At 35.7% G+C, this 13,056-nt stretch overlaps 1 protein-coding gene across 2 annotated transcripts in view; it reads left to right on the top strand.

The window, feature by feature from the left end:
* Window positions 1-13,056, top strand: part of LOC138693091 (zinc finger protein 239-like) — a 37,492-nt gene that overhangs the window by 1,626 nt on the left and 22,810 nt on the right. Inside the window, exons 2-3 of one of the 2 annotated variants that reach the window (XM_069816704.1) lie at window positions 7,866-7,963; window positions 11,904-12,038. In XM_069816704.1, coding sequence (XP_069672805.1) covers window positions 7,871-7,963; window positions 11,904-12,038 — 228 coding nt within the window. In that variant the 5' untranslated portion in view covers window positions 7,866-7,870. The remainder of the gene's footprint in view (window positions 1-7,865; window positions 7,964-11,903; window positions 12,039-13,056) is intronic. The other variant, XM_069816705.1, reaches the window with a different exon arrangement.

Below are 13,056 nucleotides of genomic sequence, written 5' to 3'. Positions count from 1 at the left end.
AAAGCATACGAGTCGAGGACAAATTGGAATCAATCCATACTCCCACATATTGCGTGCACTCAACTTCTTTTATATTCGGATTGTCAGTACATATTTAGCAAGTTTTTATGAGTTTTATTTTGATTAAAATGAATAAACACGGTTTTATCGATGTTTAGATTAAGTCTGATATCTATTAGACACGTCCACACCTGTGGAGTAACGGTCAGCGCGTCTGGCCGCGAAACCAGATGGCCCGGGTTCGAATCCCTGTTGGGTTTTCCCTCAACCCAATACGAGCAAATGCTGGGTTACTTTCGGTGCTGGACCCCGGAATCATTTCACTGGCATTATCACCTTCATTTCATTCAGACGCCAAATAACCTAGATGTTGATACAGCATCATACAATAACCCAATAAAATTAAAATTAAAAATCTATTAGACACTCTTTCAGTTGATTATTAGCTTCATATGTTATTCTGTAAGATATTTTCATTTAGCTACTGAGCCTTCTGGAAGACTGGTTTTGATGAAAGTTGAATTAGAGTTATCTGAATCTATTTGGACAATCTGTTTTTGATTACTTAAGTAGGATGTGAACTAATAATTTGCTATACCTCTTACTCCATAATTATTGAGTTTCCTTATTAGGATATCATGATTCACAGTGTAGAATGGTTTTGAAAGGTAAGGAATTGCCCTAGTATTTGTTTTCTATTGTCTTTTGCTTGGAATATGCTGTAATGAAAGAGAATAAGGCATTATTAATAGTTTTCATTTTTTCTGAAATCAAACTGTGAATTACAAAGTACTTTATAATTTTCGAGAAAAGACATTAGGTCTGTTCTATTGTATATTACTTTTTATAATTTTTGAGAAGTACGATAGTAGGAGTATTGGTCTGTAATTATCTACTTTTGATTTATCACCCTTCTTGTGTATTGGAATTATTTTAGTTTTACTTTAAACATTATCATAACTTATGTAATAATTATTATTTTATTGTAGGGCCTACATAAAATATAGGAAAAGAATATATTGTTTTATTCGTCGTCAACTTCTACTCTTCGATTGCTAGTAGGCCTACATGCCTTCATTGTATTTTCTCTTTCAAATATACGGTTCGTTTATCTCGAATACCATGCCCTATCCTCTTATTATTCAGTATTATTAGTCACGATGACGTAGCAAACCTCTCTGCAAAACTATAATATTCTTGAACACTCATGTTCAAGTGAATTTCAGGTGCTGTTATTTCTAATGTAACCTACAATATATTAATGCTGGACTCTACTGTATTAGCAGCAGCGGAAATAGTTTTCCTACAATATAAGCATTTGAAAATATAGGTAATATTTTGACTCGATTTCCCTTGTTTACAAAATTTGTTATTAGCACCACAATTTTCATAATCTTCTTCTATTGCATTAGAATTAATCGCTAAAGTTGAGCAAATTCTATAGAACTTTCAGTGGTCCCCATTAATGCTAATTTCAACCACGATGTCGCTACATGGATGTTAGTTTTCTTCACTGATAGCTCTTTCTGCTGTGGACATACTTGGTCCAGCTGCTTGCATGGTTATCAGACACTCACTAACCAAATGAAAGCAGGTTTACATCAGTATTTTTCAACGAGCTAGAAATGTTTCCATATTTTTAGTTAAATTTAAGTAGCGTTATCTAGCTTACCTACTTACTTACAAATGGCTTTTAAGGAACCCGAAGGTTCATTGCCGCCCTCACATAAGCCCGCCATCGGTCCCTATCCTGTGCAAGATTAATCCAGTCTCTATCATCATACCCCACCTCCCTCAAATCCATTTTTATATTATCCTCCCATCTACGTCTCGGCCTCCCTAAAGGTCTTTTTCCCTCCGGTCTCCCAACTAACACTCTATATGCATTTCTGGATTCGCCCATACGTGCTACATGCCCTGCCCATCTCAAACGTCTGGATTTTAAGTTCCTAATTATGTCAGGTGAAGAATACAATGCGTGCAGTTCTGTGTTGTGTAACTTTCTCCATTCTCCTGTAACTTCATCCCTCTTAGCCCCAAATATTTTCCTAAGCACCTTATTCTCAAACACCATTAACCTATGTTCCTCTCTCAGAGTGAGAGTCCAAGTTTCACAACCATACAGAAAAACCGGTAATATAACTGTTTTATAAATTCTAACTTTCCGATTTTTGGACAGCAGACTGGATGATAAGAGCTTCTCAACCGAATAATAACACGCATTTCCCATATTTATTCTGCGTTTAATGTCCTCCCGAGTGTCATTTATATTTGTTACTGTTGCTCCAAGATATTTGAATTTTTCCATTTCGTACAATATTCTGGTCACGAGACATAATCATATACTTTGTCTTTTCGGGATTTACTTCCAAACCGATCGCTTTACTTGCTTCAAGTAAAATTTCCGTGTTTTCCCTAATCGTTTGTGTATTTTCTCCTAACATATTCACGTCATCCGCATAGACAAGAAGCAGATGTAACCTGTTCAATTCCAAACCCTGCCTGTTATCCTGAACTTTCCTAATGGCATATTCTAGAGCGAAGTTAAAAAGTAAAGGTGATAGTGCATCTCCCTGCTTTAGCCCGCAGTGAATTGGAAAAGCATCAGATAGAAACTGATCTATACGGACTCTGCTGTATGTTTCACTGAGACACATTTTAATTAATCGAACTAGTTTCTTGGGAATACCAAATTCAATAAGAATATCATATAATACTTCCCTCTTAACCGAGTCATATGCCTTTTTGAAATCTATGAATAACTGATGTACTGTACCCTTATACTCCCTTTTTTCTCCATTATCTGTCGAATACAAAAAATCTGATCAATAGTCGATCTATTACGCCGAAAACCGCACTGATAATCCCCAATAATTTCATCTACGTACGGAGTTAATAGCGTTATCTAGCTATTTTTCAAAATGAAAACCAAAGTATTAATACCGCCATCTGTTATATATTCTATGATTATGTAATACCAATAGAAATGTTTTGGTATCTGCTTTCGACTCGCTCTAACAGCTCAATTGGTAGAACACTGGTGTGGAGAACAAAGAGAAAACTCACTGCGCACTGTGGTTCGATTCTCATCCAGGTAAAATAAATAATTTATAATGTAACAATTTACAGTATTTAATATTAGAAAATGCAGTGTAGATGTAGCAAAGGGAAATATGATATAAATGTAAATTACTTTCAAGAATAAAGAAAAAAAGTGGGAAAAGAGAAAAACGAATATACTTTTTACACATTTGCCATGATTTATGACGTCACCTAGGACGTAATTAGGCCTAATTCCCCAACAATATCGGCTCTCTCTTCCCGTGAGTATCGTGTTCCAGGAAATTACCGTATTTCGCTACCCTCGATAAAAGAAGTGAAGTGCGCCGTTCTTGCACTATGATTTCAGTGTGCATGAGCTTTGTGCTTTTGTGATTTGTCGAATCTTTTTAATGAGAGATAATTTTTCTCGAGTAATCACTACAGAATTGCACCATGTGCTGTCATGATGTGAAGGATAGCCTACTATAACATTTATTTTGTGAGTTTAATTCTACTATTTTTGTACACATAAATCTGCTATCTACTTTTTTTTTATTGGGTTATTTTACTATGCTCTATCAACATCTAGGTTATTTAGCGTCTGAATGAAATGAAGGTGATAATGCCGGTGAAATAAGTCCAGGGTCCAGCACCGAAAGTTACCCAGCATTTGCTCGCATTGGGTTGAGGAAAAAACCTCAGCCAGGTAACTTACTCCGACCGGGATTCGAACCCGGGCCACCTGGTTTCGCGGCCAGACGCGCTGACCGTTACTCCACAGGTGTGGACGCTGTCTACTTTAGTTACATCTTTAGCTACAGGGTATTTGGTCAGCAAAAATCTCTTGCATTCATGTTACTTATAATAAAGTATCACTGACATGGGTGATGTGAAATAAATACATCAGCGTTGTCTGCACCAGATACCAGGTACTGCGTATTAACATGTGGCCTGTGACATACATTGTATTTTGCTGATCTAGCTTAATGATTGGCACAACTGCGACAAATAATTGATCGATGATTTATACCATGTCAAATCAACACATTGGTTCTGACTGAACTTCTGGAAGTTCGATGAAACTTGTTATATCAAGCGATCTTACGTAGTTATGAATGGAAATCATAACCATCTATGAAGTGTTAAGTTATTTGAATTTAAATAAATAACGACTCCTCTGTGTTAAGGTTATAACTTTTGGTGTTATGTTACCCGATTGACTAGTTTCGATGTCGTTTGCATCATCCTCTGAAAATAACAGCAAATTAATGACAAGTGACGTTACAGTTAGTATAAAAGCTCCATGCTCTTGTTTTCGTGTGTTTCTATGCGGGGTTGGGGGCACGTTGCCCCTCACTTTTAATAAATAACGTTTCCAATATTTTGGTATTGTAATTTTTAAGCTTTACTTAATTATTCATTGTCAATGTGTATTGTTTTTATGTTATTTATACAAGTGGTAATTTTTTGTATTATATTTAATATTGTTCATTTTTAGGTACTTTGATTTACTTTAATAATTATATCTGTTTATGAGTTTTTATTAGATGTATTTGTATCGTGTTCTATTAGCTAGGGCTATAGTGAAGGATGTGATTCCGATTATAATTATTGGTATCGTGGTTTATACTGTAATAGGTAGGGATATAATGAAGGATGTGATACCGATTATAATTATTATTGGTATCGTGGTTTATACTGTAATAGGTAGGGGTATAGTGAAGGATGTGATACCGATTATAATTATTGGTGTCGTGGTTTATACTGTAATAGGTAGGGATATAGTGAAGGATGTGATACTGATTATAATTATTATTGGTATCATGGTTTATACTGTAATAGGTAGGGATATAATGAAGGATGTGATACTTACTTACAAATGGCTTTTAAGGAACCCGAAGGTTCATTGCCGCCCTCACATAAGCCCGCCAGCGGTCCCTATCCTGTGCAAGATTAATCCAGTCTCTATCATCATACCCCACCTCCCTCAAATCCATTTTAATATTATCCTCCCATCTACGTCTCAGCCTCCCTAAAGGTCTTTTTCCCTCCGGTCTCCCAACTAACACTCTATATGCATTTCTGGATTCGCCCATACGTGCTACATGCCCTGCCCATCTCAAACGTCTGGATTTAATATTCCTAATTATGTCAGGTGAAGAATACAATGCGTGCAGTTCTGTGTTGTGTAACTTTCTCCATTCTCCTGTAACTTCATCCCGCTTAGCCCCAAATATTTTCCTAAGCACCTTATTCTCAAACACCCTTAACCTATGTTCCTCTCTCAGAGTGAGAGTCCAAGTTTCACAGCCATATAGAAGAACCGGTAATATAACTGTTTTATAAATTCTAACTTTCAGATTTTTGGACAGCAGACTGGATGATAAGAGCTTCTCAACCGAATAATAACACGCATTTCCCATATTTATTCTGCGTTTAATTTCCTCCCGAGTGTCATTTATATTTGTTACTGTTGCTCCAAGATATTTGAATTTTTCCACCTCTTCGAAGGATAAATCTCCAATATTTATATTTCCATTTCGTACAATATTCCCGTCACGAGACATAATCATATACTTTGTCTTTTCGGGATTTACTTCCAAACCGATCGCTTTACTTGCTTCAAGTAAAATTTCCGTGTTTTCCCTAACCGTTTGTGTATTTTCTCCTAACATATTCACGTCATCTGCATAGACAAGAAGCTGATGTAGCCCGTTCAATTCCAAACCCTGCCTGTTATCCTGAACTTTCCTAATGGCATATTCTAAAGCGAAGTTAAAAAGTAAAGGTGATAGTGCATCTCCCTGCTTTAGCCCGCAGTGAATTGGAAAAGGATCAGATAGAAACTGACCTATACGGACTCTGCTGTATGTTTCACTGAGACACATTTTAATTAATTGAACTAGTTTCTTGGGAATACCAAATTCAATAAGAATATCATATAATACTTCCCTCTTAACCGAGTCATAAGCCTTTTTGAAATCTATGAATAACTGATGTACTGTACCCTTATACTCCCATTTTTTCTCCATTATCTGCCGAATACAAAAAATCTGATCAATAGTCGATCTATTACGCCGAAAACCGCACTGATGATCCCCAATAATTTCATCTACGTACGGAGTTAATCTCCTCAAAAGAATATTGGACAAAATTTTGTACGACGTCAACAAAAGTGATATTCCTCGAAAGTTACCACAGTTGGTTTTGTCCCCCTTTTTAAAAATAGGTACAATTATGGACTCCTTCCATTGTTCTGGTACAATTTCCTTTTCCCAAATAGCAAGTACAAGTTTATAAATTTCGCTATATAATGCACTTCCACCCTCTTGTATTAATTCTGCTGGAATTTGATCGATACCTGGAGACTTGTACTTTTTCAGATTTTCTATCGCAATTTTAGGTACTTTTATTTACTTTAATAATTATATCTGTTTATGAGTTTTTATTAGATGTATTGGTATCGTGTTCTATTAGTTAGGGATATAGTGAAGGATGTGATACTGATTATAATTATTGGTATCGTGGTTTATACTATAATAGGTAGGGATATAGTGAAGAATGCGATGCCGATGTGGCTAATTTTCTAACTATTTTTTGTTTTTGTGTTACATTACTCAAAATCCTCAATTTTGAATTGATCTTGAAGATATGGTGTATTATATATGACGTCATATTAGCGGATGTCGGCCATCTTGATTATGACATTACTTTGGTGGTTTTGTATTGTTTACTACTACCCATATGAATACTATTAAGCAGTGCTGGTCAAAAAGAGTGGAAGATTGAATCAATAGTAGGCTAAACAGTCAGAACTGTCCTAATACATCTCGGCATTAAAGAAATTGTAATAATAATATGAAACTACAGTTCTGCATCCAGTAAGATAGGTCATGAAGTGCTCTAGAAATCTTTTCTCTGACTGATATGTAGGCCTACATCTATTATCATGGAATCCTGGGAAACGAGAATGCGGATGCTTTAGCAAAGAAGGGCAGCACTGCTACTTACAGACCTGTTACTAAATCTACATATTTCTCTGTGAAAAGATTTATTAAATCTACATACTTAGACTTCAACAAACAAAATTTTATAACACAATCCCATGGGAAAAAATGGAACTCTCTACATCAAAATCCACAGTTAATTCCCGATTTACCACGAAAATCGTCTGTAGCTGCATTTAGATTGGCAACAGCCCATGATTGTTTGGCCAAACACCTGCATAGAATTGGAATATATCAGTCCCCTAACTGTCCATTGTGCAACTCAAACTAAGAAATGGATTCGGAACACCTCAAAATCTGTGCTTCAGTGGCTGGTCATGATAATATCTTTGAAAAATATTGGAGTGCAAGAGGTCAAATGACTTTATTGTCAAACGCCTGGCATTAGAAAACAACAACAACATCTATTATCAGGTGGTATATCTCACGTGATGATCTGTCCGAGGAAAAAATAATGTTTGTATACATCTGAAGTCTGACTAGTGTAATATGTAGGTAATCGACGATGTATGCAATGGAGGGGGAAACGTACTGGCCACCCTACCTTATTATCTCCTGGCCTAGTTACCTCATTAGTGGTGCCATGGTGATATCACTTGTGGGGTTCAGACGTCTGCGGATAGTTGACTAAACAAGAAATCTTAAAATGATCCTGCAGATGATTACAAACTGATAGGTCTTCTTGTTCCTAGATATCTCCACGTTTTAATTACTTTGATACATATTTCAAGGTGTCAGAAAAGTAAACTGTAACCACTCTGACTCAACTTGTATTATTAGCATTTGAATATTAACTTCCTATTCATTCTCTTTTAGTTGGGATGGATATGATAAAGCTGGAACCCGAGATCAACCTGTTCACTGTAGAGACAAGTGATGACACATATATATCTGAGAAGAAGCTTTTGTCAGAGGTAGGTAACTATAGAAATGCATGAATTCATCAGGGCTTCTGGTTTGAACGGTGATTTAAAATGACCTTTATTGTTATTTTGTGTGCCAACCAAAAACGAGTGGCAGTCACGTGGTGTGTTGCAGATATACATCTGTTGCGATGGAAAGTATTTGCCGATTAGTTATACTGACTGCCGGTAGTAGCGATGAAGTGACACATGAAATGCGTTAATGTTTATTTCTAGCATATGAATCATAATTATAATTTAATTTAAGGTAATCTCACTAAGTAAACGTTATTGCTTGAGGATTGTAATCATTCAGATACTTTTTTATACCTGAATTTAATAAAATATCAAACATAGCAAACATGGTAGCTATAACTAAGCGATCATGATGCAAGTTCGCACACTGCAAGCCTTTTTTTTTTTTTTTATACTGTTATCCATGTTAGGAGCTGCAAGTGTTTTGACTGCAGCTGTAAGGTGAGCAGTTTCTATTTCTATTTCTTGCAGCATAGAAACAATACCACTTTTAAACTTTTAGATATTAGATTTTTGTTTCAAACCGCATTTCAAAAAGTAACCGCTTAGGACTGGTAAAATTATGTTCAACACCTAATTAAGAAAGATTACTTACTTTGGAATCAGATGCCATGAAACAGGGGATTGTTGTTACAGCAGCACTGGGCCGAGGAAGAGTTTCTTATTGGATATTGAATGAGGCAGGCCTATGTATATGTCGAAGCTAAGAGTAAGACTATCTGCGATTAAAATAGTAAAGCTTGCGAATAATAACATGTATTTCCCATATTTATTCTGCGTTTAATTTCCTCCAGAGTGTCATTCATATATGTTACAATTGCTCCAAGATATTTGAATTTTTCCACCTCTTCGAAGGTTACATCTCCAATTGTTATATATCCATTTCGTACAATATTCTGGTCACGAGACATAATGATATACTTTGTCTTTTCGGGATTTACTTCCAAACCTATCGGTTTACTTGCTTCAAGTAAAATTTCCGTGTTTTCCCTAATCGTTTGTGGTTTTTCTCCTAACATATTCACGTCATCCACATTGAAAAGAAGCTGATGTAACCCGTTCAATTCCAAACCCTGTCTGTTATCCTGAACTTTCCTAATGACATACTCTAGAGCGTAGTTAAAAAGTAAAGGTGATAGTGCATGTCCTTGCTTTAGTCCACAATGAATTGGAAAAGCATCAGATAGAAACTAGCCTATACGGACTCTGCTGCAAGTTTCACTGAGACACATTTTAATTAATCGAACTAGTTTCTTGAGAATACCAAATTCAATAAGAATATTATATAAAACCTCTCCTAACCGAGTCATATGCCTTTTTGAAACCTATAAATAATTGACGCGAATGGACATGTTTGAATTCCTTTTCGACGGAAGTCTTCTTTCTCGAGCAAATACTATTGCTGTAAAGAAGCAAATGGTGGACTTCATAACATCGAGAGTTCCTCAAATTAAGGAAGAGGAGATATGCAGTAAAATTTCCCTCTTTTCTAACAAATTGTTACGTCCCACAGTGGTCCAGAATCCATATTTAGGAGGACAAAAGTAAAAAAATGACATGTAAAAGAATGAAATAAAACCCTTAAATTTTTTTTCCTATATAACTGAGAAACACTGAATTGATAATCTTAATCAGCGGAGGTGGCTGCATAGCGAGATAAGAAGCCGGTAACATGCCACATTTCGCCACCCAGCATTCTTACTCAGCAAGCGCTGTGAGTCTGCCGTTTTCCTTGTGCTGTAACTCTGTTGTAAGTGGTCGATTCCATTCATATTTTCTCGATTACAGTTATTTAAATATCTGTGAACTGAATCTGCTTCCGAAGTAAAATTTAGGAAATTCAAGGTGGCAACTTGTTAATTATGTATCAAATAAGCTTCCCGAGTGCCCAAAAATTGCAACAGTACCTAAAATGATACATTTTCCCCATAAGATAATTTATCGTAGGAGAGCAAGAGGATAAAGAATATGAGTTTTCTTTTTAATGAAATGAACATTGTCTTAGCGAATTACTTGCTAAATTATGTTCTTATCGTGATAGTAATGAAAATTTAGAGAAAATTTACTTTTGGAAAAAGTCGTGACTGCCCAAGAAAGGTTTTCCATTATAGAAGTATGAGGTCGAAACAAAAACAATCCAGAGATTTAGAGCTTGTATACAAAACAAGTTTACTACCTTTAACTACAGTATAAGTTTTCATGAAAATCTGTTAGACAGAAGAAAAGTTACTAATTTTGTCTAAATGCATCCCCATATTAGGAGCAGTTCCTCTTATACCAACGTAATCAGAGTTTGTACACAAAACAAATGTACTATTTGTAACTACTGTGTAAAATTTCATAAGTATCTGTTAGATAGGAGAAAAATTACTAATTTTGTCTAACTGCGCCTCGCTATAAGTGGTAGTTCCACTTAGACCAACGTAATGAGAGTTTGTATACAAAACATATATGCTACCTGTAACTACTGTGTAAAATTTCATAGAAATATGTTAGATAGGAGAAAATTGACTAATTTTGTCTAATTGCGCCCTCTATAAGGGGTAGTTCCCCTTATACCAACGTAATGAGAGCTTGTATACAAAACATATATGCTACCTGTAACTACTGTGTAAAATTTCATAAAAATCTGTTAGGTAGCTAAAAGTCATTAATTTGTCCCACTGAATTTGCATTCTGGACCACTGTGGGCGTGAGCATTTATAACTATGATATCGCACCATCTACCCTTAAGTACTAAATATGATAACCTGTCACTGATAAATTCGACCTTTTTTACTGCTGATTTTATTCTTTTATGAACAAAGAATCCTGTTCCTAATTGGTGATTATTGTTTCCTTCCCCATAATACCATAAGTAATCACCTATTTGTGATATACCATTCCCATCTAACCTAACCTCTTGTACTCCCACGAAGTGCATTCTATATCTAGCTAGTTCTTTTGTTACTAATGTTACCCCTCCTGTTCTATAAAGACTAGTTACGTTCCATGTACCAAATCTTTTGTGTTCTAGTCTGCTGTCAAAAAATCTGAAAGTTAGAATTTATAAAACAGTTACATTACTGGTTGTTTTGTATTGTTCTAAAACTTGGACTCTCACTTTGAGAGAGTAACAGAGATTAAGGGTGTTTCAGAATAAGGTTCTCAGGAAAACGTTTGGGACTAAGAGGGATGAAGTTACAGGAGAATGGAGAAAGTTACACAACACAGAACTGCACGCATTGTTTTCATCTGACATAATTAGGAACATTAAATCCAGACGTTTGAGATGGGCAGGGTATGTAGCACGTATGGGCGAATCCAGAAATGCATATAGAGTGTTAGTTGGGAGACCGGAGGGAAAAAGACCTTTGGGGAGGCCGAGACGTAGATGGGAGGATAATATAAAAGTGGATTTGAGGAAGGTGGGATATGATGATTAGAGATTGGATTAATCTTTCATTCAGGATAGGGAGCAATGGCGGGCTTATGTGAGGGCGGCAATGAACCTGCTGGTTCCTTAAGAGACATTTGTGAGTAAGTAACAATAATAATAATAATAATAATAATAATAATAATAATAATAATATGTGAAAATGGTAGGCTACGGTGCGCATGTAAAATACGGTAAGCTTCTTTCATTATTTCCAAAAATGTGTGGTTGTATCATTTGAAGTTGAGGTAGACAGTCTCTTAGTAAATGCCCCAAATGTCATTTAAGTGTTCTGCAACGAATCTCTAGACCTGAACTCTGCTACTAGCAGCAGAATCGACTGTATGGAGGAGCCACTTGCGAGCTGTTTCAAGTGCTTTGCACCAGTTTGTATGAACACGTAAGCAGTGCCATGGACACAGAATGCATCTGCAAAAGTTGAAATCAACGTCTTTTGCACTGTGACGTATTACTCAGTTATGATGTCTCTGCTTTCTGCAGGAAGCAAATTTATCGCACGTGCATGTGCCTGGCATAAAAGAGGAATGTGTGGACGAAAGCTATGGTCTCTCCTCAGCAGCGAAAGACGAACCTCTTTTGCCGGTGAATTATGCTATGGTGAAGTGTGAAGCTGAGGTGAGTAGAACTCACAGATGCTCCATTGTTTAGCTTGTATTTTGCTCATCACAGAGACCGTCTCTGTATAAGCGTAGGTAATAAGATTCTCAGCATACTAATTAATTAATTTTAAGTTGTGGGAAAATCATGAAATTCCACGTGGTATGATTTTAGATTCAAATTGTTTAATAAATTTTCTTTTAATACTTTCTCTCATGATCTGCCTCTGGGCAGATAGCTATGAATGAATGATTGGCATATATGTATGCATTTATTTACACTGCAAGTGGGCAAGCACCCGGTGGCAGTGGTATACACAGTATAAACAATACACAAAAAAAAAAATGATAAGCAATACGCAATAAATTTACAATACACAATACAATTTTATACACAATACAATACGAATACACAATACAATTAGAATACACAATATAATTTAACACAATAATAAAACATAAATAAAATACCTAATTTTTCATTACAACCTACATAATTATGTATAGGCCCTACATAAGTTTCAATAGTCTTTCACTTTATTCTCATCTCACTCAATGTAGTGGCACTATGACGCATTTCACTGACACTTTAGCACACATTTCACTGACACTATAGAACACATTTCATTGACGCTATAAATTATCACTGATCGGAACTATTCACTGCACTGTAAAACCATAACTCCACTGACTCACCTCGCTTCACTGATACAACAGTTCAAATAAGTCAAATAATTACACCCTTATGCATACTGTACTTATAAACAGAACTACATTTAAACTAAACATTTCTAGTCTAAGGCCCTCTTACACGCTATTTTTAAATAATTTACAATTCAAACCAAGGAAGTAACTCGTCAGGCTAAATAAATACATGTCATCTTAAAAAATTAAATGTTAAATGTCACCTTAATTTTAATTTGCACTTGATACACAACTTTTTAAATTATTCTTGAAACTCCTTAAGAAGGACAGCCCTCAAAGACCGCTGCAGGTAGGTCATTCCAATCATTTATAGTTCTATTTAAAAATGAGAA

Source organism: Periplaneta americana, chromosome 17 (assembly GCF_040183065.1).
Source record: "Periplaneta americana isolate PAMFEO1 chromosome 17, P.americana_PAMFEO1_priV1, whole genome shotgun sequence".
NCBI lineage: Eukaryota > Metazoa > Arthropoda > Insecta > Blattodea > Blattidae > Periplaneta > Periplaneta americana.
This window is presented reverse-complemented; position numbering and strand designations above follow the sequence as displayed.